We start from the raw sequence: 26,174 nt of genomic DNA, 5'->3' as shown, positions 1-26,174 counted from the left end.
TCCATAAGCTAATACCTTGCATTGGGTCTCAGGAAGGGGAGGCAAGGCGGGACATGGATAAAGCTGCTAACAACATTAAACTCACAAGGAATAGTTTAGCGTTAGCGCAATTTAGTGAAGCAAAATTCACACATTCAAGTTCGTGTGGTGCTCCGGGAGACTGTTTTCACCGGCTGGTGTCTCGTTTAATGCTTTCGTAGCTAATCTATTATACCATTTTGCCGTTGTCATCTATTTTCTTCTAGATACTTCTGAGGAAGGTTGGGGTGTCGTTCCTCAACAATAAGACATCTCTCGTCCTCACTTATCTACGTGCTTTTTTTTTTTTTTTTTTTTACCCTAAAGCTCCCCGAAGACGCAATACATTTACATTTCAGGGAATGCTGATGGTGAGCAGTTGGCCAGTATTAGGGGAAAAAGTTACCTTAAGTGGCTCATGTTGGTGTCCAGTGGACAATTTTTTTGATGAACGAGTTAGTTGTGCTGGAAGTCCTTTTTTGTACATCAATTGCCTGTTTATCATTTGTATTGTATTACACTGGTCATCAATAAAATATTACTTTGCAGAAAAACAATCATTGCCTTTATTATTTCTTCACATTATTGAGGTACTGTCACATCAACGACAACCAAAATTCTATGCTGTCATTTAAAACAAGTCCAAATATTTGACGCAGGATGGATAGTCTCGTTGTAGACATTCAATACATTAGAAAATTCTGACATCTGCTGAATTTCTTCAGGAGTCGAGGCCTGTCGCAGCTGCACTTCTGGGACTGACATCGACATGGGGATGATAACCATGTGGACCATCACATAAAACTGCAAATATGTAATTTAAAGTTGAACCAACTAGTCCTAAAATATAACTAAACATGCACACATCGTATATGGCAAATTTAGTTATTGATTAGTCTCATCTGTATGTGCCTAGCCCTAGACTGTGAAAGTGTTCGCATTTATATAATTTTATTTAACTTTTTTGGTCAGGGATATTTCATGCTTTTATTGGGTTTTTTTAATGTTATGTTGTTGATTAGAAATGTGCACTTTACATTATCCCTTTTGAAGTTGAACTTGTTAAGCCATTTTCAAAGAGCCAACAAGCAAAGAGGGCGTGCCACACCTCATAATTTGATTTTGATGGGTAAAATTTCATCCAATCATCTCCCAGAAGTGGCAACTAAAACCATACCAACATTTCTGCAATAACAGACAATGTGTTGCAGGGCCCAGAACATTTTTTTTTTCGTAATTCTGAGACATAAAATTTTAGGGTTTCTTATTTTTGCAAGCCATAAACATCAACATTTAACTCATTGGCTGCCATTGACAGCGCTTGACATCCAATCAATTTTTGACTGGGAGAGGCTGGCAGCGAAAGCACTCCAAATCTAAATGAATTAGATTCCTAGCGCGTAATAAATAATAAAAGCATGAAATATTTAAACTTAATTTAAAATGGTCTATATTATACTGTATATGGGTTTATCTTTCCAAAATGGGTGAAAAAAATATGGTCTTAATTTATTTTTGTACTTCCTTCCGAGTCCCCCAATATAGAGCTTTAATTTATGACTTTATGGTTGCCATAGCTATGCCTTTGACTGTTGGGGGCTGGCACAGAATATCATCTACGGCGAACAGTTTGTAGTTGTAGTGTGCGGACAATTCCCGGTGGCTCCAGACGTGGCATGGATTCTTGCACACGAAGTCCTCCATGAAAAAACAGGAAAACAAGTTGCAATTTAAAAAGTTGCATTGCATAAAAGCTGAAGAAGTAATTTCTAGTGTATAAACAGGACTTGAAATAACAAAATGGTTTAACCCTGATGGCAAAGTCATGATTCGGCTTTTTTTTTTTTTTTTTAACACAAATATTTCCTCTTGACACTTCATTTGAATGAATGAAACTATAGTCCAAGTCAAATTATTAATGACATTCACTTACTCTGAACCTTTGTACGTCGGAACCTGAGACGTCCTTGCATCATTCTGAACCCAGAATTTGGATGAGATCCTGGGATCCCTGTATTCACCCAGCATCCAACGTTGCGATGTCAGTGGAATTATTCAAGTCAGAGACTCTAAAAACAATGTTATGGTGAGCAGGAATATCGTTTGCTTTCATGAGAACTTAGTTGTAACTTCTGCTAAGCTACACTGGAGCAGTTACAAGTAGCTTTGATACCAATAGCAGTCAGATATATATAGAGAGTGCAGCATGCCATACGAATAACCAAGTTTTCATTTTAAAATATGCCACTGTCATACAAACTCACCTTATACCATGCTTTGACATTCGACGGTGGATAATGCATATTCTCTCACTTCTCACCAAGTAGGACTACTAAACTAGGTCGGCTGTTTCCCTGACTTTCAGACCCACGTTCTGTCATCTGTGGCAGGCATGGCTAGTAGATTTCAGAAATCGAATGTCGATCAACCAATAAGCGAATAGTTCAACCCATGGCACCCTTAGGAACACCCCTCATTTGAATTACATTTCCACTTGCAAGTTGGCGCTGACAATGAAATAAGTAAATATAAGGCAAAGCGCTTTTATTTATTGATTGACATTTATTTCAATCAATATATTTATTTTTGTATTTATTTCCACATTTATTTTTGTATTTATTCTTACATTTTTAATGTAATTTCTTATTTTTGTATATATATTCATTTTTATTTTTACTTTTATTTAATTAGCTATTTATTTCCATATTTATTTTTGGATTTATTTTTAGTTTTTGTATCTTAATTCTTATTTTGTATTTATAGTCGTTTATATTTTGCCTTTTATTGATTTATTTTTAATTACTTTTATTTTTAATTTTGGCAGCTTTGGTCCTCCATACTTCCCCACCTATCACTTTGATATGACGTCACTAAGAGTACATTTTAAAATAATGTACGAAATAATTTGTTCGACACAAGTTTCATTCGATTAAAATACTGAACAATATAAAAATACAAATAGTTACATGAAAAGGGTTAAGAAAGACACTTTAATTAACTGATTACCTACCAATTTACAAAGATTATTCAACTATAATAAAAAACATTTTAAATTTCTTAAATGGTACATTAAGAAAATTCAACATGAACTGCAGTGAATAATAGGTTAAATTCAATTAAAATATATGAATTTCATATTTTATTAGAATTGTATTTTAGAAAAGAGAAATTTTAAAAAGGAAGTAAAGAAATTCGATATACCCGTATTGGCCCGAATATAAGACAGTGTTTTTTTTTTGTTTTTTTTTTGCATTGAAATAAGATTGAAAAAGTGGGGGTTGTCTTATATTTGTGGTCTAGAAGTTATACCCATTCACGACGCTAGATTGCTCCAGATATCATTGAAGCGATGTTCTGTCATGACAGATCTCAGCTGCTCTCAAGTTTAACCAGTTTGCATTATTTTATTGCAATGTTTTTCCTTATTCAGATTTTTTTCAAGACTACAGTTACAGTTAGACTTCACTTTGATGGTTAATGCAGCTATTGCAATTTTGTTGTTTTATCACAATAGATTGGTTTATTTACATTTTAAAAACAAGAAGCCATTCATTTACGAATATGATAGCACTTAAGTTTACATATTTAAATGTTCAGATATTGATATTTGAATGAGGCCAAAATAACATGCTTTTTCTATCAAATATATTTTTATAATCATTTGTTTCAGATGTACTGTAATTGCTTTCTGTATGAAAATTAATTTGGTGTTAAAAAAGTCTTTTTTCAAACTTGAGTCTTGAAAAAGAGGGGGTCGTCTTATAATCAGGGCCGTCTTATAGTCGGGTCAATACGGTATTCTAATTGTAGTTATACAATTTCAAATTAACACAATTTTGCAAACAGTACAAATAACTGACTAAAAACACAAGATTTGTTTTCTTATCACTATTTTGTTTGGTAAATAAATCATGTATTCATGTAACTGCATCATATAATCTTTTTTTTAATCATATTTATTAAATGTTCAATTATTTTACAAATTCATTTTCCAGCCAGATAGAAAGTTGGTTGACTGTTTTGCATGTCACCTCACATCACAGTTCTGAGATAAACGGTTTAATCCTTTCAGCAGCCTTCCTGTTTGGAGTTTGCATGTTCTCTCCGTGCCTGTGTGGTTTTCTCCATGTATTCCGGTTTCCTTCCATATCCTAAATCGTGCTTGGTAGGTTGACTGAATATTGTACACCAAATAGTCTATGAGTGTGAATTGTTGTTTGTCTCTTTGTGCGTTGTGGTTGTGGGGCAATCAGTTCAGGATGTATTCCGATTCCTGCCCATAATCAGTTGGGATGGCTCCAGCGACCCTTGTAAGGATAAGTGGCATGGATGATAAATTAATTATCTAGAGATTGAATGAAATATCAAATAATAAATATTTTTAGTTGTTTTTAGTTTTGGTATTTTGACTCGGAACAATCAGTCCCTGAATGAAAAGCTTTGGTTATATTGGAATTGCAATGACGTTTAATTAAAGAAAAACAAAGATTTGAATTTGATGTGGTTTAATGGGGATTGGCATATGTGAATGACAAGCCCCCCTTCAGGTTTTGTTGATTACGTTAACGAGAGGTCGTTATCTGTACAAGCAGACACATGACTTTGAGAATTTATAAATTCGCCTCAATGTGAGCGGTCTAACTGTTTAACAAGACTGAGCTGAAAGTCCGGCAGAGAGAGCAAGATGGTCGATAGTGACATTCGCTTGGAGGCTCTGTCTGCGCTGTGTAACACTCCAGTTACATCCTGCCAGGCTCAGGTGTTGGGCCATGGCCCGTGCCTGGCGTCTGCCCTTCCCATGTCTGTGATGGGCTTTGTCTCTGCAGCCATGGGCCGCAGGTAAATACCGGAACAGTGGACCAAATCGAAACACATGAATTGAAATATATCAAATATAGAATACCTTGCGTAATCATTGTAATTAGGAGTTTCCTGAAACTTTTCAATCAGCCGGTGACATATTGGAGTCCATTTTCTGTCAAAAATGGTTGTGGGCAATGTACATGGTGCACCAGGTATAGTGATGGAATGGAGTCAAAGCACACTCTTAAAATTTTCACTCTTATTCATTCTCGCTCAATTAATCTTTATATAACAACCTGGATACTATGTATAAAAACTGTTGGGTTAATGTAAGCTTTCGTGAGCTCCATAGGACAGTATGTTCCTTTTATGCAGACCAGCAGCGACTTTCATGTCCTTCCCTGCTGCGAAATTGGGTATTCGAGGGCAATTAAATGCATGGATACTGCTCGAAAAGATTGACATGATTCAAAAGGAATGGATCCTTTTCCTGAGTATAAAAGGCATCAAGTCAGCTTGCCAGTGAAAAATTAAATAATCCAGATGTTATAGGAGCACCTGTATTGATCTGTTTTAACGGCATGCTCAGTTGGTTGGAAGGCAAGGAGTCCCAAACCTGAGGGCAAGCAGGGACAAGCAGGGAAGACACGGTTAGAGGGCAAAATCTCCAATATATAAACTTTCACACCCGAAGACTAGAAGTTTAGAAAGAATCACATATGTATTGGTGGAAAAAAATCAAATAATTCAAAGCCTGTATAAGATCTGGGCTGATGGGGGAAAATGGTGGTCCAACTCACCTGTCTTGGTTACAAATCTGATGGAAGACATTTACTTCTATTTAATAACGAGCCCTGGACACTTCACCCATGAAAAACTAAAGTTTTCAAAAGTCTGTAGACGTATAATTTTGTTTCAAGAACAGTAGGGTGACTTCCATCTGTGAAGCACTAACCCATGATCGTACTTGAAAGTGGATTGTAAGCGCTGCAAATTATTGGGGTAAAAAATCCTGAATATAAATAATCAGAAAAAAACTAAGCTTCACAAACCCTGTCAGTATCCACAGGATTTCTTTAGTGTCTGATTTTTGAATGTGTGTGTGCATTTGTGTAGTGGTGATGACGGCGAGGGCCTAGTGATCGACGAGGACGAATTCTTTGACAGACGGTACGATTTTGATTTCAGCAAGCTGAAGGACAAGTGCACCTACTACAGAGGAGGAGAAGTCTACCACAGGCCTTGCGGGTGGCTGCGCTTTGCTCTAAAGGTCACTCCACTCACTCTCATGTGCACCTCTGAAGTATTTGAATGTCTTCTGCAAAAGTATGTGTGAGGATGGAGAGAGACACTTAACATTTTTTTTTTTTTTTTTAGTGTGCTTGTTGTCGACGACTGCCTGCCTTTGAGTGTGGATGAGAGAAGAATGTGTGTATTCGTATGAGTTATTTTTGAGTGTTTTGCCACAATTAGTATACATTTTTGTGTGGTAAGTACAGTACTATATTTATGAGACGGCAGGGTTGTTTTTTTCCCTGCAACTGGACAGTCACTTTTGGAGTTTTGCAGGTGAAGGTGAAAATATGAAGTTGCAGTGTGCTGCCAACCAAGTGTTATCTAGCTTCATTTTGGTCCACAAAATGTTGAAAGTGCATTCAATTTTATTGCAGATTTTGAACAATTCACTTGCATCAGAACCAAGCAGGCCAGCGACCTAAAGGAAGCTCACTCTTCATTACAGACACCGTCAGGACTGCCTTCTTATGTCACTCCACAGGTCTGGGATAAATATCCGGACGGGAACGTGTGGCTTGGTGAGCGCGGCCATTGCACCACCACATACTCCAAACTTGGGGAGTGGCCTGTGTCCTACCATGGCACCTCCAAGAACGGAGCCAGAGCAATCATTGTCACCAATTACCAGGTTAGACTAACCTGGTTATTGATACATATTTTGTGTGCAAACCCATGACTTGTATGTTTTCGTGCATAAATGTCTGTATAGTGTATATTTTAATGTTTTACTCAGAACCACGCCCAAGAGGAAACCAGAAATTTTTGAGACTGTCAAAACCATGACCCCAGACAATGCCAGACTTGAACAAAGAGCGGTCTCAAATTTCCAATGCTATTCAGTTTGTGTGCGTGTTAAAAAAAATTAAAACCTCTGTAAATGTGTTAATAGAGTGGTTGTAAATGTGTAAATTAGACTATTTGCATTTTGTATGTGCAGTAAATTCTTGATTTCAAATTGGAGTGCCTCAAAGTTCAATCTTTAGCCTCAAATTGTTCTTATTTTCACCCCCTTTTCATCAAGATTAGTAGTTTGTAGCTTTGTAAGTATGGTATTCGTGTGGAAGGAGCCAACCTATTAGCATATTAAAGCACTTTCAAATCCTCAATTCTTATGTGATAAGTTTTTCTTTGTGGTAAAATGACATATTTGTCTTGTTACTTAAAAAACATTTGTTTTATTGTCAGCCTGGTCCTGGTCAAAAGTACGGTCGCGGCGTGTATTCAACGCCATACCTGGAGGACGCAGTGGACTACACCAAAACATTCCAGTCCAAAGCTACAGGCAAGAAGTACCGCGTGGTGATGCAGAACCGCATGAACCCGGCATACCGTGAAAAACATAATGGGGATAAATACTGGCTGTTGCCTATCCCTGAGGGCTTAACGCAAGACCAGGAGCAAGATTTGGTGGAGAAAGCCATTCGCCCCTGCGCTGTACTCATCAAACCACTTTGAAGCATGAAAGAAAATTTCAATAATAAAAAACATTTCAAAATACAATTTTTTTTTTAAACCCCATGTGTCCAAACCCGTAGTAAAGATTTGGTTCACATATTTGATTTCATTAACCAATACTGTATACTACAATTGATGAAAATGTATAATGGTATTCTTCAACTATTTAAATTAGGGCTGTCAAAATTATCGCGTTAACGCGTGGTAATTAATTTTTAAAATTAATCACGTTAAAATATTTGACGCAATTAACGCACATGTCCCGCTCAGACAGTATTCTGCCTTTTGGTAAGTTTTACAGCAAGGCTTTTTGTGCTGCAGCACAACAGCGAACTCTTGTGGTCGCTTTGCGACATGGTTTATTCTTTTTCTTGCCAGTTCATATGGCTGCACGACGTCTCGGGCTGAAGCCTACGTTGTAATGTTGTGCTTATATGATCCTTGGACAAGATTTGTCCGTAAGTATGGTTGTTGTAAAGAATGTACATATTATGTTAGTAAGCGAAATGTTCTATTTTTTGTATGAGACGCTTTTTGTTTATGTTTAGTGAACCTGTATAGCGTGCTAAGCTAACGTTGTTGCTAATGCAATGCTTGTGTACTTTGTTGTTGTTGTAGTTTTATGACGGTCTAAAGAGGACAATGGTTTGAGGCTATTTTATTAATAAATCAGATGAAAAAAGAAGTCTGATCATTAAGGCGTCGTTCACTAGCTGTCTAGCTTTGGAAAAAGTAGACGCTTCGGAGTGAGGACAGCATAGACAGATTTAAATGACAGTAGAGTGGAATGCCCACTACAGTCCTTATGTACCGTATGTTGAATGTACAGTGGGGAGAACAAGTATTTGATACACTGCGAATGGATTTTCCCATTGGCAGTGTATCAAATACTTGTTCTCCCCACTGTATATATCCATCTTGTGTCTTATCTTTCCATTCCAACAATTTTTCAGAATATATATAATTTACAGAAAAATATGGCATATTTTATAGATGGTTTGAATTGCGATTAATTACGATTAATTTTTAAGCTGTAATTAACTCGATTAAAAAGTTTAATCGTTTGACAGCCCTAATTTAAATCAAAATTTTCAATCAAATTTGTTTTTTTCCAAAACAAGTTTACTATTGGTAGAACTATTAGACTGCATAGTGCAAGGGTCGGCAACCGAAAATGTTGAAAGAACCATATTCAATTCAATTCAATTTTATTTGTATAGCCCTCAATCACAACAGAAGTCTCAAAGGGCTTTACAGAGGCAATATGATACACAATTAGAAATGAAGCAACAAAGATGAATAGATACAGTTCAAGTCCTGGGTATCCCCTATCCTTAAGACCCTCCATGCCGGCAAGGAAAAACTCCAAAAACTCCAGAGTCAATTGGGAGAAAAATGAGAAACCTTGGGGAGTACCACAGTCAGGACAGATCCACTCCCAGGACGAATAGACAGGAACCCCAGAACTGCTAATGGGAATTAGCAAGCGAAGTTATAGTCCGTAAAAATACAGTGGCGTAAAGGAGCAAGAAGAGGTCCCTCTAGTCAGATGAGACGGGGGTAGCAGCGAGGACGTCTATCCAGCCAGGGGTCCGGACAGTCAGGAGGCTGCAGCTGAAAAATAGCCCCTCCCCAGAGGGGAGGGGGGAAAGGGGACACCGGGTGACTAGTGATGAAGAGACTAGACAACTAGATATTAACATTGGAAAATAGAAATAAAGTAAGACAAGTGGTAGGTAGAGTAAGAAAAGGAGATAGAACTCAGCGGCTGTACTGCCCCCAGCATTATAGCTTCTAGCACATAGCACATATTGGACCAAAAAGTCTATAGCCGCAAAAAATCAAAACCCTTAAATAAGCCTAATAATGAAGGCAACACATGCTGTATCTATCTGTATTAGTCATTTTGATAGTAGGCTAATACAGTTAAGTCGGATAAAAATACATGAGCCTTCATGATTTAATGTTTATTTTTCCTGCAGTGCAATGACTGTTGTATGCCACGTCAAGTTTAACTTCATTACAATATTGTTTCATTGCTTTTATAAAATAGAAGTGCAATCAATCTGATTTTTTGTTTTATTTTGAGGTTTCGAAAAACAAAATGGAACGTGCATAGGATGCCCCCTATTTTGGCATCTTTGATTTTCTTTATTTTGGTTGTGTTTTTGAAGTCTGCGCAGAAGCATCAAAACAAATGACGACACATGCTGCCTCAACGACATTCAAAGGTGATCATATTTTGATTTCCAAAAAGAGGACACAAATAAAGGACATAAATAATCATCGTTTAGTCTTATATTCAAAGTTTATATAGATCGATATCATGTACGCACTGTCCGTGCATCACACGCACACACACACGCACACACACATACGGATAGTTTGCCCCGACTCTCGGCCGTGTAAGCAATCTTAAAATATTACTCATATGGAGCAGAAAGAAAACCGAGGATAAGTCTAACAATTCAATTAATTTTTTTATGACTGTTGTCAAGCCCGTCCCTTCCCCAAAAGCCGTGTTCAATGCAATCTAGGTACTAACGCACAGCTGCACCGCTACCGTCGCGCCCAGTCTCTTGCTCTTTGCTGATGTAATTGCTATATTCCAATTCGGGAGACTTGACAGTTCAGACGTTCAGAAAAATCAGATTCCTGCATTAAGATCTGCGGTATGAACCTACCCTAAGTTCTTCAGAAGTAATGGAATCGCACTTTTTCGCTCACTCCTGACTGGGTACTCTGCTGCCGCAGGTGTTGTGGCGTGTTTACAATAGCCATCTGCCTGGCATCCCGCCCTGCTGATAGAAACGTGTGTTGCTGGCTATGACGCAAATCTTCGTTGACAGAAATGTTGAAATTTAATATTCAACATTTTTACAGCATTGGAAAATGTTAAGAATGTGTCTATTTTGTCCTCCTACAGAAACCATATCAACACATATAACACACATAAATATAATTCCCTCGACCATCTTTGTCCATTTTCAAACATTTTTGAAAATGCTCCGGGGAGCCACTAGGGCAGCGCTAAAGAGCCACATGCGGCTCGTAAAACACAGGTTGCCGACCCCCAACCCCCCCAGCGTGACAGCTGAAAAAGACATTATGTTAAGGTCACTTTAAATGCTACGCAATCAGTGCAGTGCTGTTATCCATGGACTGATTGCAGCGGTGGTTCTGGGATTTTTCTGAAACTGGCCAAGAAGGGGCCACATGTAACCTTCAGAGGCCACGTGTCGCTGCCATCTTTGTTCAATCACAGTGTTCGTTTTGGTCAACAAGGCAATATGCAGATCAGGGCCAGAGTGTGAATGTATAATACTTGTATTTTATTTCATATACTTATAAATAATATAATGTAGGCATATACACTACTATGACTGAAATGACAATATTTTGTCAGATCAGAAGTCTTCCCTATGCGTGTCTGAACTCTTCTGATCCATCCTTTGACTTATTAGGAACCCTTTTGCAGGTATTTTGAATTACACATCGGTAAGTTGGCAACTGTGTACTAACTGAAGCTTTTCACCATATTCTAATTCTATTAAGTTTGTGATTTCAATAAAATGAAAAATCTCAATTTAATAATAATAAATAATAATAATACATCAAACTTGTATAGCGCTTTTTTGGACACTCAAAGACGCTTTACATAACATAACACATAAACAGAATTAAGAGGTGGGAGAAGCTAGTTTGAACAGGTGGGTTTTTAGGAGTGATTTGAAGTTTCGTAATCAGTCCGAGTTCCTGATGGGTTTTGGGAGTGAATTCCAGAGTGAGAGGGCAGCAGCGGCGAAGGCTCGGTCCCCCAAGGTTCGGTGCTTAGTGCGAGTGATGGGTGTGAGGAGATTGGAGTCGGCAGAACGTAGGCGGCGGGAGGGACAGTGCTGTTGTAGAAGGTCAGTGAGGTAGGAAGGGGCCAGGTTATGGAGGGACTTGTAGGTGAGGAGGAGGAGTTTGTACTGAATCCGGTATGAGATAGGAAGCCAGTGAAGCTGTTGGAGGATGGGGGTGATGTGTTCTCTGGAGCGGGTGTGGGTGAGGAGGCGGGCGGCAGAATTCTGGACGTATTGCAGCTTTTGGAGATGAGAAGATGGGAGATCACAGAGGAGGCTATTGCAGTAGTTGAGTCTGGGTGTGATGAAGGCGTGAATGAGTATTTCAGCTGTGGCTTGGGAGAGGGAGGGACGGATGCGGGCGATGTTGCGGAGATGAAAGAGGTTTTAGTGAGGTGGCTGATGTGTGATTGGTATGAGAGTGTTGAGTCCATTATGATGCCAAGATTGCGTACGGAGGTGGAGGGGGTGACAGGGTGACCATCAATGAGGAGAGTGAGGTTCTGTACAGAGGGGAGGAGAGCTTTAAGTCCGGTGATGAGAATTTCTGTTTTGTTACTGTTGAGTTTGAGAAAGTTATTGTCCATCCAGGTTTTTATGTCGGACAGGCAGTTTGAAATTGTAGAGAGAATGACAGGGGTTTAAAACTTCAACGAACTGCTTGAGATATGTCAATTTGCATGTAATAACTCAAAAAAACTTGTTGGTTTATCTTTTATGTTAAATTGCCAAAATGAAACAAGTTTTTCTTGATATTCTAATTATTCAGGTAGTAGTGTAGATACTTTAATGAAATATTTGTTATCATTGAGTCCACAAAGCACTTACATTGTTCATCTTTGCATTTTAGAGGGAATTGTGCGAATCAATCCACCACAAAGTTCCGTATTTTCGGTTAAAACACCAAGTTACGTTTTGCCCGAGAACATGGATTTCACCAAAAATAGTGAATTTCAGGCAGTGGCGACAGACGTGTCTGTAGCTTCCATGCTAGAGGTTCTCTTTCTTTCATTCTACACGTTCATTCAGTTCATCTGTGCATTGCAGCTCAATAAATCCCACAGTCTGCCTCAGACTGCCACATTTTGGGCTGAAAAAAAAAAGCCAAAGTTGCCTCCATGTCCTTCTGCCAGCCTATGATGCATCTTGCAAAGCGCCAGGAGGTTCATTTCTGTATTTCAACCAAAAATGCACGAAAACCATAATGGGTCATGCTAAGCGGGTTCACGCTCATCACGCTGCCTCAAAGTGCCCCATTTTGCCCTTTAAAAGCCAAAATAAGATTTTTCCAGAATCAAGTCAGCAGGATGATACTCTCTTCTAGAGCTGGCAGCCATAGGAGCGCCCCGCACGTTGTCTTGAATTTCAAACTACGGAGGGCTGGAAGGGCCTTAATTTAACACGCATTATTAAAATTAACAGCGTCAAAGCGTGTTTGTGTTAACACCAATATTAACGCGTTTAATGGACAGCTTTAGCAAAAATGTAAGACTAAACTTCAGGCCTGCCCATGGGGATTTGTCCCAGTCCTCCCGATTAGCCACTCCGGGCCTGACGCAGATTATCCTGCATGTGGCGGTAAAAACATCTTTGCGTGACACTCAAGCAATGATGAATTCGTAAAGTTTGCAATAATTCGTATTTAATCATACTGTGTGCAAGCAAGGATACAATACATGGAACAACAATTTTATTCACTTTTTTGAAAAGTCCTTTTTAACACAAAAAGCAGCATTAATATTTAACATACTCTAGAAAAAACATTATCTCATTCTCTCTCCAGAAAAGAAGGATTCGCCGATTACCATGCTTGGTGCTACAATAGGAACAGACACACTACAGGGGCCATTCAAATTAGAGGTGCGGCCAGTGTCCCTGTTCACCCCCACTAAAACTGCAACTGACTGATTGAAATTATATTTCATAGGTATATCCTAGGGATGTAAAGGCAGATTTTTTTGTCACTGGGCTGATTAATTAATCATGAAAAAGCTCAAATACTCTCTGTTGGATGGTTGTACAGTTAAACTATATTCATAAATTTTATTTCAATAAAATGTTGAATTTTGATGTTTTCACTAAAAGTTAAAATATTTCAGTTAAACACATTTATTCTTTTCTGTTTATTTTCTTTAAGAAACCTACTTGTCTGTAAATATTTCCATTCTGGTAATGTCATTCCCAGACAGTGCAATAAAAACAGTCCAAATGCGATCCATTGGACTGCTTTGATTGTCTTAGGAGAAGCTTTGCCTCTTATCCAAGCCAATCCATCAGTTCATTCACAAGGCTAATTAGGAAATCTCGAGGCTGAGTGTTGCTATGGGCACCCAACTGTTTAACCCCAAAAACCACAAAGCAAACCCACAATAGGATAATTTTCCAGGATGCAAAACATATTTTTTTCAGTTGTAAGATTAGTCGCGGTGATCTGAAAGCCAAAAAATGGCTGTACTGTCGGTTTGTGTGGCAAAATTATCTTCTCTTTGTCCAGGGATGAAAGATATGGAAGGAATGGAGGTTGCTTCTTTGTTTTTCCTGTTCAGAGAATGTGCTTTTTTTTCCTCAAAAGAGCACTGTTTTACTGTGTCTTTAAACTGAAGGTATTTGTTCTTCAACAAGATGTAGCAGTTGATGTGATATCTTATATTGCCCAATTTGTGTTCCAGTGAATGTCGCTCGAGCCATTAAGTATTGGTCAGTGTTCGGGTTTTCGCGGTGAAACAGAATAGTCCACCTATGAGGCATCTGGGTTCCATCCTCAGGCATACAAATGGTGGCGCAGGAAGCCCAAGGTCTTTTTCCAGGCGTCCTCTTGAGCCACTGAATGTGCCACACACTCACCTCCCCACAGGGCTGTGACTGCAAACACAAAACATAACTCCATTATTACTATAAACCAATGGAATACGAAACACATACTAGATTGAGACTTCCTTTGTTAACTTTCTTAGGCGTAGGACTACTTAGGGATTCACGGATCATTATCATCAACAACAGCTACAATCTGAATTGTAATCAGGGCGTAGACCAAGACAAGGATCAGCGAATTTGACCAGGACTAGGACATGTACAATGACATGACAAGGATCAGCGAATTTGACCAGGTCTAGGACATGTACAATGACATGACCCAAGATGTTGTTCTGTTCTTAAAACTCTAGGACCAAAGCCGTGGACTAGGAAATAAATTAGAACATGAACTAAAACATGGACAAGGTTCAGGACATGGGCACAGGTACCAGGAAATATACTCATGTATAAACAAGACACTGGCCAGAACCAGTACATAAACAAAAGACATCGACTAAGACATCAATTAGGACATGAACCAAGACATGGATAAGGAGATGTACACGAACCAAGAAATGGACCCATGACAGAACCATTTGTGATGGCGTAAAATCTCTGAGTTTGCCTGCGTACTGCCTGAGAACTTACTCTTTTCCCGGGTGCCTACAGATCTGAATGAGCTGACTCTGGTGTGTGGTGAGTACGGAGGCTCCAGCAAATGTCCAGCGTTAGGATAAGACAGGATTGTCAGCAGGTGGTCATTTCCAGCACGCACCATCATCTCCTTCATCTGTAAAATAAATAGTTGAGTTGCTTCTCCATGTTAACAAGCACTTTATGAATTTTGAATGCCATCATGGAAAATTTCCTTACATCTGCAGCAGACTCACAGGCAGGCCAGTTCTGGTCATCCTCACCCACAACCAACAGCAGTGGACACTTCACACATCCCATCTGTGGAAACACAAAAAATGGTATACTTATTGATATAGATATTTATATGGACAAGAACATGAAACCGATTCAGATCTGAATCAAGACAAAGACGAGGACAGTAACAATGATCAATACCAGTATCAACGCACTGATCAACACCAGGTTTAGAAACAAACAAACAAATAGACCTTGGCCAGGGAACGCACCAGGATAAGTACCATGACCAAGACAAGAGTCAAGTCATGAAACCGAACATGGACCAGAACAAGAATCAGGAATAAGACAACAGGTAGGCGCAGGATCAGAAACATGCCTAAGAATCAGACCATGGAATCGACCAGGATCAGTACATGGACCTTGACAAAACCAGGAACTCACATCTACTTTGTATGCAGGGTCAGTTGGGATTGGTAGAAGCAGGTTTCTCATGATGGCCTGGTTCTTGTCATTCAGTTGAGCCTTGTACCCGATCCTAAATGGACGATAAACAAGAAATATGATCAGTCACGTGTCCTTTTCTCAACAAAATGACAGAGGTCGCAGTGGTGATTGTATTTGTTACCGATCAAAGTAAGATAAAATGTCCACCATAGTTCCTTCCACTGGCTGCACGTGACTTCCACTAATGCACACTGCACACTTGGGCTGTAGAACATACATACACAGACAAAAGTAGACATGCACCACAATACAAGTACACACACACAGACACAGTGAGTCCTAAAATCACAGTGTGTTTTTGTGTGATGTCTTCCGCGTGTGACCTTTAGGATGTGTGAGTAAGCGGCCATCTTGAGTGTGACACTGACTCCAAAGGAGAGACCCAACATGGCCACACGCTCGGCCATCACCCTGGGGTGCTGCTGCAGGAATGTGAAGGCTTTCTGCATGCACACAGAATGCAATATAATCAGTTACCTTGGCAACACAAAGATATCACAAAACTGTTAGGGCCGCTGCCCCTCCCTCCTGAGACCTGGCCCACCTTGGGCAGGTGTGCGTGTTTTTAGTCTAATTGCAGGTTGGACGTCAGACAGGTGGAGCGGCCATAGGTGCTGGAAATGACAATCATCAGTCTTCAAAAGCCAGCGGATGCTGCCACCTCGTCACCCGATTAACTAGTCTGTTTACCACGTCAGTTGCATCTTGTGTACTTGATTCTTTATCTGATTCCCGGCTCACGACGTTTATGTTCTCGCCCCAGGTCCTGACTTTGCGCGCCTCTCGTTGGTTTCCACACCTGCCTCCTTCCGAGCTTCCAAGTCTCACACCGGCCCCGCTACCCCGAGCAGAGCGATCTACACCTGCCACGTTCTCTTGTGCTTGCAAATAAAACTGACTCGCCACACTCGATTTGTCTCCCCTGCTATCCCCTCCTTCTCACGCACCCCAAACAAAAACAGCATGTGGCCTAGTCACTTCCTAGAATCATACAGTAGATTGACCAATCACAGCACATTAAAGTGTGGCTTGCTGCATCATCGCTTGAATCCATACATGAACCACAGACTTCATAATATAGTGACGGGAACCATAGACTTCATAATATAGTGACGGGACAAGAGGTGCGGGGCCGATTCATAGGGGGCCACCATTGTTGGCGTGGCCATCAAAGCTGAGCGAGTAGAAACACAGACAAAGAGCCTTTTAAGTTGAAAATTCTTGTCAATAAATGCTTAAATCCCTGAATTCTTTTATCAATATGAATGTAAAACTGTCGATTCTTGGTTAAAAGCAAAAAACTGGACAGTTAGCATTTATTTTACATAAATATGTCGAATGTGATGCTAATCTTTAAGCCAATGTGGCGGCCCCCCTTACAACAACGAAGAGATTTTTACGTTGAAAATTCTTGTGAATAAATGCTTAAATCCCATAATTCTTTATAGATATGGATGTAAAACAGTCTTGATTCTTGGTTAAAGGCAAAAATCCGGGCAGTTAGCATTTATTTTATGTAAATACTGCAAAGTATGACGCCGATGCCGTAGCGGCTAATTTCTCCCAGTGATTTTTTTCACGTTTCAAAATGCATGCATTGTATGAAAAATATAATAATTACATTGAATCCTTGAACAAATCCCTCCTGTGACAATCCTTCCTGTTTGTATGCAGTACAGCTTTTGTACTTTTTCAACCTAAATCTGGCATTAGATTGCTGCGTGCATTTGAGAATAATTGCTCTTGATGCTGAGTCCTGAGTGTGGGCAGGCCCCTTACCGAAGGCGTGGCACAATTTCTGGGGGAGGTGTCTCGTCAATATATTATAAAGTCTATGCATGAACTATGCAAAACAACATTATGCTGATTTTATCACCATCTCTATGTCTCTAAAAATGCTAATTATATACTACTAACATTATACTTAAGTACAGGACATGACCCAGGGTCAAGGACAGAGAACCAAATTGGTATCCAGATGGACCAGGATCAAGGTCATTATTAAGACCAGGGATACACACAGGTTTTTGACATGGCCTATAATCAAAGCCAAGACCAGGCCTGTGTCATTTGTCTAACAGTATGATATAGTTAGCTCAGTCACCAAAATGCTAATACTAGGCTACCACCATGGGACTGATTTCCCACAATAGTCCAAAATATTGAACAGATCCAGGTCCAGATCCAGGATGGACAAGGCCCAGGAACAAGACATACGTAGCAGAAATAGCAGGGGCAGAATTTAAGGGGGTGCGACCAGGGCTCGGGGTGTGCGGGTTAGAAATGGGCGTGGTTGGATCAGGGGAGGGTCAAACAGAAAGGTAAGATGATGCATGGATCTGTAATATAGGGTTTAAGTGTTAAAATATATCTTCCAGCCGCTTGGCCTGTTGCCTGGAGGGGTCTGCAAAAAAATTTTCACTTGTGTAAAGTGATGGATGACTGTAACGTAAATGTGAAATAATGTTGACTGCACGTCGGCTGTCCTTCCTCCTCTAAGCTTCGGTCGTCTGTTTCTTTTTGATAGCCATAATACTCCCATACTAGACTAGACTTTTTGAGGGGATTTTGAAAAAGCTCAGGTGTAGCTTTGACAGTGACAGCCATGGTGTAGCACAGCTGACTCACTGAGCAACAAACGGAGGGTGAGGGGTGAGCGCTCCAAGCCATTTCTCCCTGTATTTTTGTGACATAAAAAATAGCTAATACTGTACGACGGTATGACGGAAAAATTTAGTGGTTTTGAAACAGTGAGGTTTTCATACCACGGTAAACCTTGAAACTGGAAACCGGCACATGCCTAGCATGGACCAGGACCAAAACACGCATTCCTCACTTGATTTACTATTGTTAGCTTGTACATCATAATCCTACCATGATATCACTACATGAAGTCTACATTCGAGAAATGGTTTATAACCACCAACATGAAAAAAATCAGGACCAGGACATGGAAAGGACTTCACCTCAAAATAAGTGTTGTCAACCATCTTGCCAGTCTTTACAGTGATATTTGGAGTCAGGTAGTCTAGAGCCAGCGAGGCAAAACCACGTGAGGCGAGCAGAGATGCTCGATACTCCACCAGTTGGCCTCCACCACCCCACAGGTCCAGCACAGCAGGGAATGGTCCAGGACCTGGTGGTGTATTTTTTGATTATGACTGACATAAGAAGTTTTATCATGACTGCACATGTACTTGTGATTGCAATAACTCAGAATGACACTTGATCATTTAAAGCAGGGGTCTCCAAACTATTCCACATCGGGCTGCAGTGGGTGCAGGATTTCATAATAACAAACGAAGACGACACATTTGTACCTATCTGGTGTCTTACAAGTGCAATCAGTTGATTGCAGTCATGTGCTGCTTGTTTGAGAGGGGTCTGGCTGCAGCCCGCCTCTCTCAATACCCTCTTGGGAGAGTGGCTTGTTTCACCAGAGACCTCATTGGAAAAACTGTGTATGCTCGATTGGTAGGAACAAAAACCAGGACCCACAGCAGCCTTTAGGGGACCAGTTTGGAGAACGTTAGGTTAAATTGTCTGTGCTCGATCAGTTGGAACAAAAACGAGGAACCATAGTCCAGCCCAGGGTCACAGCCTGAACATGGACTATAATCACAACCGGGACCTGGACAGAACACTGGTTCCCAATCCTCTCCTTTAGTGGCAGCCCCGGGTCTCAAAAGACAAGCTTTTTTTTTTAAAGGTGTTTTCTGTGTTCAAGTAAAGCACTTGGTGGCATGTCTGCACAGTCGGCCAGCACACACATACGCACTAATTTTTTTTTTTTTTTTTTAAAACCAAGTCAAAAGGGGCACTTTGGGCATGTAGGGGCAAATGGGAAGGTGCTCAAGCACCCCACCCTGCATGTGCCTGCAATAAAATTTATGGTATCTGACTTTATTTCTATTTTTTCTGTCATTTTGGTTGGGGAAATTTGAGCTTTGGTTTGAGTTTGTAGTGCATTGCTGTGATTATTTTCTGTCTAATTCCAACTTTGTTCCTACCAAGGATCTTATGCAATTCAAATGAATAATATACTGTATATATATATTTTTTTAAATTAAATTGGTTGTTAAATATTCTAATTGTCAACAAAATAAATTTGTCATTTACTGTTGCCACTTTCTTATTAGTTCTGCCAGACCTGCGTGTTTTAATCTCAACAGCCTGCCCTCAGTTACACATGGAATAAGAGATAAATTGTGAAGATATACAGAAGTTGTAGAAGATAAACAGCAACATTCAGTATCTGAGAGATTTGAATTGTGGTGTGAGTACCTGAAGGCAGGAAGAGGGTCGCCGTGAGCCCGTGGTCTGTGATGGGGGTCCTGAGTACCCCGGGCGCCATGTACCAGCGTTCCACTAGCTGGGATGCCAACAAAACTTGATCCTTGAATTCAGTGAGGTGGTCCTGATAAACGGAGATGGTAAACTCCATGGGGGTCTCCACGTTCTTCTTTCTCATCCTAGTGATGACACATGTAATTAGAACTTTTCACGCTGCCTGTCAAAGCGTGATTTGTCCCATTATTTTCTGGTATCATGGTCTTGTGCAAATGAAATGGCAGAACAAACCGTCAATTTCCAGAGAATCAGAACTCTACATCTACTCTGATGATTAAATTTTCAAGGATATACTTGTGTGAAAGTTGTTTTAATATATGATTTAGCAGGTGGTGGTCTACCTAAGCCCAGGTTGGCTGCCTGGAACTGGTCTGATGCTCCAAAGAAGACCCATCTGTTCCACCCCAAAGTATGTCCCCCCCAGGCTGGGATCCTCAGATACTGAAAGGCAAAGATGGTAGCAGTAAGCTTCGTGTTAAACACATCTGTAACCAGTCGGAGAACAAATGTGAACAGGGCACATGTGTGATGAGTATCAACAGGCCCCTCGAGTCGACCAGCTAAGCGGGGGTCCTAGCAGTCACTCGCGGCCCCCCCCGATACGATCGAACAGTTTGCCTAGATCGGGGGTTGGCAACCCGTGTTTTGAGAGCCGCATGCTGCTCTTTGGTGCTGCCCTAGTGGCTCCCTGGAGCGTTACAAAAATGTTTGAAAAGGTAAAAAAGATGGGAGAAATATATTTTTTGTTTGAACATGGTTTCTGTAGGAGGACAAATATTACACAAATAATCTTAACGTTTTCCAATGCTGTAAAAATGTGTAGAATAAATATTACATTTCAACATTTCTGTCAACGAAGATTTGCGTCATAGCCTGCGACGCACGTTTCTATCTGCAGGGCGGCTGTTGTAAACAACCAACACCAGCGGCGATATAATGGGACATGGATTCCAAAGAGGAAAACAGAAAAAAAAAAACAGGAGAATAGAGGATTCAATGTTTCTTGGGCCGAATCAATTGTATTCATTGCCAATGCAGAAGAATTTTCTGAATGTTTGCTCTTTAACGAGATGTTGTCAAATCACAAAAGGAATAATGTTGAAAGACATTTGCAGGGAAAGCATACTACTTTTGCAGCCGAGTAGCCAGTTAGTGTGATTGCATTAGTTCTGGAGAAATTAGAGGAGTGCAAAAATAGATTTAAAAAGTGGATTGCATCTCCAACCTCCACTACTGCTTCAAGTTTTGTTGCAACCCGGGATAAATAAAGCGTGGAAAACCATTCACAGATGGTGACTGGTGAATGAAGGAGTCATTCATCAACATATCAGAACACCTATTTGCAGACTTCAAAAACAAAACTGAGATAATACAGAAAATCAAATACATGCCTCTAAATTCAATTCAATTCAATAAACTTTATTTATCCCTTGGGAGAGTTCCCTCGGAGAAATTGGGCAATAAGACAGTGAAGGAAAGGGCCATAAAAATGGCAGGCAACTTCACCAATCAGCAAATCAAGGACATTAATTCAGCGGCAGCATAGTCTGTGATGATTCGTGTGATGTGATGATATTGAACACCCATTGCTTTTATGCAGGTACGTGAACTCTGATTATATACTTTACCTTTTCAAAAGGGTGCCGTTCTATTTTTTATAAATGCATGCTGAGTTTTGTTGCAATATGTTTGTCGCCCAGATAAGGGGCACGTTATGCACATTCTATGTTGTTGTTGTTTTTTTCAAATCTTCAAAATACAAATGACATCAAAATTCGGATTTCTTTATTGTGTTTCTTTAATTTTATCAAAGCAATTAAATAATTCATTAATGTTGTAATGTCGTTAAACTTGAGGCAGTATCGGACAACAACAAGTAGTCACATCGTGTGTCATTCTTTATAGAATGCACCGCAAGGAAAATAAACATTTAATCATGAAGGCTCATTATGTATTTATGGCCCACTTAGTCATTTTGATAGTAGGCTAATATACAGGTAGATACATACAACATGTGTTGCCTTAATCGTAATGCTTCTATAAGGCTTTTAATTTTTTGCGGCTCCAGACATATTTGTTTTTTGTTATTTTTGCCGAATATGGCTCTTTTAACATTTTGGGTTGCTGACCACTGGCCTAGATTATAGGCACACCGTGCCCCCTAGAGGCAGCACCCCAAGGAGTCCCAAACTCTGCCCCTACCTGTCCTGTAACATTCCTTTAACAGTCCTTCAATGATTATGTAATGGTGTTAAAAATCTGTGCTATCTTATTTTTCCAAATCGTCAATCAGCCCTCATGTTGATTGATGAATAATTACATTTTTATAACGGACTCGTATGTTCCCGTGTATTCCATAAAGGGCCTGACATACTGTTGATGGAGCCTGAAGTGTCTGTCAGGTAGTGAGCGAAGGCTTCCCATTCATGTCCATCCTCACAGTGGTGGAAGGCACGGAGAGTAAGCCTGGCTCCAGGAAGCGCACTCTGCACCAGAATGACCAACTTCTCATCCACCAGGCCTCTGGATGGACTAACTGAGAGCTTTACGTTGCACTGCTGAAATGGCATGACGACCTTTGACAGAAGATCACAAGATTAGGGAGTGTTGGGCTGGGCCTAGTCTGCAGGAGCCTGCCTTGTACCTCAAGTACTCTTCATTTTTCATCTGACACTTGGGAAAACATAATTATTTAAGCGTTTCGGGGGGACTGGAATGGGGTTGTATAGTTTCTAACCGGCCTGAACTTGATTTGAACCTATCATATACCCGAAAGTGTGGTGTGGTTGGGGTCAGCGGAGGGGCCGGGAGTGGGGGGCTGTTAACAAAGGCGCCTATCCGTTGACTCCCTCGCCTCTCCCAGTCATATTTTCAATTAAAAAAGGCATACCACTGTTGTATTTACTCTTCCTCAGAAAAATACTGATTTAGCTTTGGCTTACTATTTTTTAAAAGAAATTTGCATTTTTTTGAGGAAGTTCAAATATAATTTGGTCTTTTTCCAAGGGGAAAAAAACTGCGAATTGCACAATAATTAAGTTGTATCGTACAAGAATTAAAACGTAGCTTTTATAGAATGAAAATAATCTTTTGAAGGGGGTAAATTGTAAATATTTCAAGATTTCAAGATGACCCACTTTTTAGAAAATGATACATCTTTGACCTTGCGATACGTTACTTTGCAAAACTTACTACGTATGTGCTGTTTCTGTTCTGTTTGTTCTTAGCTAAAATTGCGAATGAAAATTGCTCTAAAATTGCTTTACCAATTGTCCCTGATTCACATCAGTTAGATAGATACCAGGCACACTATTATTTGACAGATAAAGTTAGAGTCGTCTGTCTTCCCGGGTTAATGCAGGCAAACAGGCAAGTTTATGTTTAACAAGCAGACTGAAGTCCACTTTTATTGTAAACGGTGAGAGTGCATGAGGGAGTCATTTGGTTTATTTAATTTTTTACTGAACATTTAATTATTTTTCCCCCCAAAAATAACATGCTGTACTTCCAGTATGTGCCTGGCTTAGACTTCATTGCAAAATATACAGGTATTGTAAACAATTAAAAATGAATATTCTCTTATAGATTTACCAATCTTTGCACCTACGGTACAAATGCAGTATTAGATATACATTACTTATTGCCTTTGAAAAATGTATAGGCTGGCAGTGATGTCTACTTTTAAAACATCTTTTCCCAACCATTCAAACTAGGATCCGAGGAGATGCCCAGAACACTCTGAATAGGTTGCCAACCAATGGCGGCCAACTTAATTAGTCCTTGAATGGTTTCATATCCCGAGACTCATAGAATATCTGGGCATATTTCATCTTTTCATAATCATATTAATTAAGAAAGTAAATTCTCTGTATTTTATTACATTTATTTAATAAGGATAAGAGGCATGGAAAATGAATTTATCAGTCTCAAATTAGATTTCAGTACCACACTAAATAACATTTTTAAAACCTTTTTATTAATTTCAGTCATTTTTAATCGATTTTAAAAGAAATACAATAAGATGTCTAAGTTATTCTAATTAAAACTACTTTAAACAACATTTACAGCAAAACATATATAAAATAATAAGGAAATAATTTACAGTATATTTTAAATAATACAAATCATTACTGCGCTACCTATTTTACATTTAGCAAAATATTCATTGTAATCCGATCGTTTGTTCATTAATTTAAAATAATCCTATTTTCATAATGCACGACTTTTTGCACTATAACTGGCTATTTTGCGTAAATATATTTTAACAACTGGTTACTGTATTAAAGTAAAATTACACATAATATTTTTAAGGGTATTCGCTATTTACTATCCTTCTAAAACTGACCCATGTGTCAAATGGGTAAAAATGTTTTCGCCCTTGAAGAGTGGCGAATGTGTCACATGACCAGATTTACCGGAAGCAGACGGAACTTTTAGTTGGGCTTCGGTTAAATCGCTTCTTTCTTTTTGTTTGTCGATAAAAAGCCTCCCAACTACCGTATAAAAATACGTCGTAGTCCTGACGACGCCGCCACGGACCGCGTGGAGCTTACCTGTTTAAGACGTCGATTCTTTCCACTTACAACTCTTCTGACTTCAACTTGGCCTCGTTACAGTCTCCTCCCACGAAAAATGGAAGGAAAATGGTGCCGTAAAACTGTACGGACACAAGATGGAGGCAAAGGGACGCCATTCTGGCTCCCAACTCGAAAAAGACCAATTTCCTCAAGAACAGAGGTAAATAGGACTGCATTCAGTGCTAGAACCTTCCAAGTAGACTGGCAAGCAACATTACGAGCAAACAAAAAACATATCACGTTAAAACACTCGTTGTGTGTGTATGTGTGTTGTTACGCTAAATTAAGTTATTAAATCACAAAAGTGGTGATATACAAATAGACTTTTTTTCTGGTGTGCAGCAATGCACTTCTGCTATATCAAACTGAAAATAAAATAACATTTAAAAAAAAAAAAAAAAACTTGAAATTTATATAATACTATTGTCTTCTTTATCAGAGATTAAGAAAGAAATCATTAATCACTTTTTTGAAATCACTAACCACTTTTTTCCAAAGAAGCAAAAACGCGACGTTAGATATTTTTTCAGACTTCTCTTCTTGGAGAGAATCATGTGGTTGAATTCTTACAAAAAGGTTGATCTCTTCACTCAGTATACTTAAAAACAACCCTTGTTATTAATTCATGTTTAAAATGTGGTAAACTGATGTACAAAGTCCTGTATGTATATTATTATTCATTTTTTAAGGGAAAGAAGGAATTATTATGCGGGTTTACAAATGACCAAATAATGAAATTACTGTGGAGTGTAGTAAAACTGTATTGTCGCAACATCATTTTCTCCTAAAATATACATACCGTAATTGTCGGACTATAAGCTGCTACTTTTTTCCCTCATTTTGAATCCTGTGGTTTATAGTCCAGTATGGCTTATTTGTTGATTTATTTGGGTTAATAGGTAACACTTTATTTAACAGCGGCATCATGAGACTGCCCATAAGACCGTCATAATTATGACATGACATTATCATGGGCATTAATGAATGCTTATGACAGATACCACTAAGTATCATTTGGCAAATTATGTCACTAACTCCATTCATGTGCAGCTCGGATCTTATACATCCATTCAAAATGGAGATAATTTGCCAGATGACACAAAATGACATCTGTCATAAGCGTTCATTATTGCTCATGGCAGTTTCATGCCATAGTTATGATGCTCTTATCACTGTCTTATGGTGCCACTGTAGAATAAAGTGTTACCAAATACTTTAACAAGCAACCAATGAAACAACTGGAACAGTAACTGAAGAAATAAATAGCGCTGAAAAATAATTTTGATTGTTATTTACATCTGTCACGCTATAATGTATGCTAGGAGGCATGATGGATGACAACAGTGTTGACAGCAGGTGGCAGCAGGGGTTGACTGTCTCCCCCAAGAGTACAGTGATGGTCAAATGAAGCTTCTTGAAGTAATGAAGATCTCAGCCAATTAGTTCAAAGCTTCATGGGTGTTCATTTGGTCTTACGACAGTCTTATGATGCCGCTGTCAAATAAAGTGTTACCGGTCGATATTTTTTAGTCTAAATGTCCCATAATACAGTGAGGACAGCTGCGGCTTATCTATGAACAAATGCCGTTTTCGTGTCAAATTTGGTGGGTGACAGCTTATATTCAGGTGCGCCTTATAGTGTGAAAATTACGGTACATAC

At 39.4% G+C, this 26,174-nt stretch overlaps 2 protein-coding genes and 2 long non-coding RNA genes across 7 annotated transcripts; 2 read left to right on the top strand and 2 right to left on the bottom strand.

The window, feature by feature from the left end:
• Positions 1–416: 416 nt before the first annotated feature.
• LOC130916407 (uncharacterized) lies at positions 417–2,411 on the bottom strand. Its single transcript, XR_009063275.1, has 3 exons — positions 2,283–2,411; positions 1,952–2,087; positions 417–1,716 (listed from the first exon to the last, which is right to left on the bottom strand). It is a non-coding gene; the product is annotated as an uncharacterized LOC130916407 (long non-coding RNA).
• Positions 2,412–4,641: 2,230 nt separating this feature from the next.
• Positions 4,642–7,611, top strand: LOC130916697 (uncharacterized). 4 transcript variants are annotated; one of them, XM_057837599.1, is made up of 4 exons: positions 4,642–4,857; positions 6,010–6,091; positions 6,599–6,745; positions 7,303–7,611. In XM_057837599.1, the coding sequence occupies exons 1-4, from the start codon at positions 4,703–4,705 to the stop codon at positions 7,570–7,572; spliced, it is 654 nt and encodes a 217-aa protein (XP_057693582.1). In that variant the 5' UTR covers positions 4,642–4,702; the 3' UTR covers positions 7,573–7,611. The 4 variants fall into 4 exon arrangements, with proteins under 4 accessions (XP_057693582.1, XP_057693581.1, XP_057693579.1 ...); XM_057837598.1 differs by having other exon boundaries at positions 6,563–6,745; XM_057837596.1 differs by having other exon boundaries at positions 4,644–4,857; positions 5,938–6,091; positions 6,563–6,745.
• A 338-nt stretch (positions 7,612–7,949) lies between these two features.
• On the top strand, positions 7,950–16,493 carry LOC130916615 (uncharacterized). The gene is made up of 3 exons (XR_009063313.1): positions 7,950–8,030; positions 15,917–16,280; positions 16,351–16,493. It is a non-coding gene; the product is annotated as an uncharacterized LOC130916615 (long non-coding RNA).
• On the bottom strand, positions 13,049–24,595 carry LOC130916614 (peroxisomal succinyl-coenzyme A thioesterase-like). Its single transcript, XM_057837471.1, has 11 exons — positions 24,491–24,595; positions 22,312–22,513; positions 20,279–20,378; positions 19,872–20,059; positions 18,554–18,723; positions 15,911–16,030; positions 15,709–15,791; positions 15,525–15,618; positions 15,084–15,164; positions 14,859–15,000; positions 13,049–14,279 (listed from the first exon to the last, which is right to left on the bottom strand). The coding sequence occupies exons 2-11, from the start codon at positions 22,505–22,507 to the stop codon at positions 14,179–14,181; spliced, it is 1,275 nt and encodes a 424-aa protein (XP_057693454.1). The 5' UTR covers positions 22,508–22,513; positions 24,491–24,595; the 3' UTR covers positions 13,049–14,178.
• Between the last annotated feature and the right edge of the window lie 1,579 nt (positions 24,596–26,174).

The sequence above is a fragment of the Corythoichthys intestinalis genome, chromosome 5 (assembly GCF_030265065.1).
Source record: "Corythoichthys intestinalis isolate RoL2023-P3 chromosome 5, ASM3026506v1, whole genome shotgun sequence".
NCBI classification, from domain to species: Eukaryota; Metazoa; Chordata; class Actinopteri; order Syngnathiformes; family Syngnathidae; genus Corythoichthys; species Corythoichthys intestinalis.
The sequence above is the reverse complement of the archived record's forward strand: the minus strand, read 5'-3'. Positions and strand labels throughout refer to the sequence as shown.

What these genes read in the sequence shown, in the direction of transcription:
- LOC130916614 (XM_057837471.1), bottom strand. Translation starts at nt 22,507, where the DNA reads ATGCCATTTCAGCAGTGCAACGTAAAGCTCTCAGTTAGTCCATCCAGA. An exon ending in CACTTCAGGCTCCATCAACA is followed by an intron (nt 20,379 to 22,311) that starts GTATGTCAGGCC and finishes TTTGCCTTTCAG; the next exon opens with TATCTGAGGATCCCAGCCTG. An exon ending in GGCAGCCAACCTGGGCTTAG is followed by an intron (nt 20,060 to 20,278) that starts GTAGACCACCAC and finishes TGTCATCACTAG; the next exon opens with GATGAGAAAGAAGAACGTGG.
- LOC130916697 (XM_057837596.1), top strand. Translation starts at nt 4,703, where the DNA reads ATGGTCGATAGTGACATTCGCTTGGAGGCTCTGTCTGCGCTGTGTAAC. An exon ending in TCTGCAGCCATGGGCCGCAG is followed by an intron (nt 4,858 to 5,937) that starts GTAAATACCGGA and finishes GCATTTGTGTAG; the next exon opens with TGGTGATGACGGCGAGGGCC. An exon ending in TCATTGTCACCAATTACCAG is followed by an intron (nt 6,746 to 7,302) that starts GTTAGACTAACC and finishes TTTTATTGTCAG; the next exon opens with CCTGGTCCTGGTCAAAAGTA.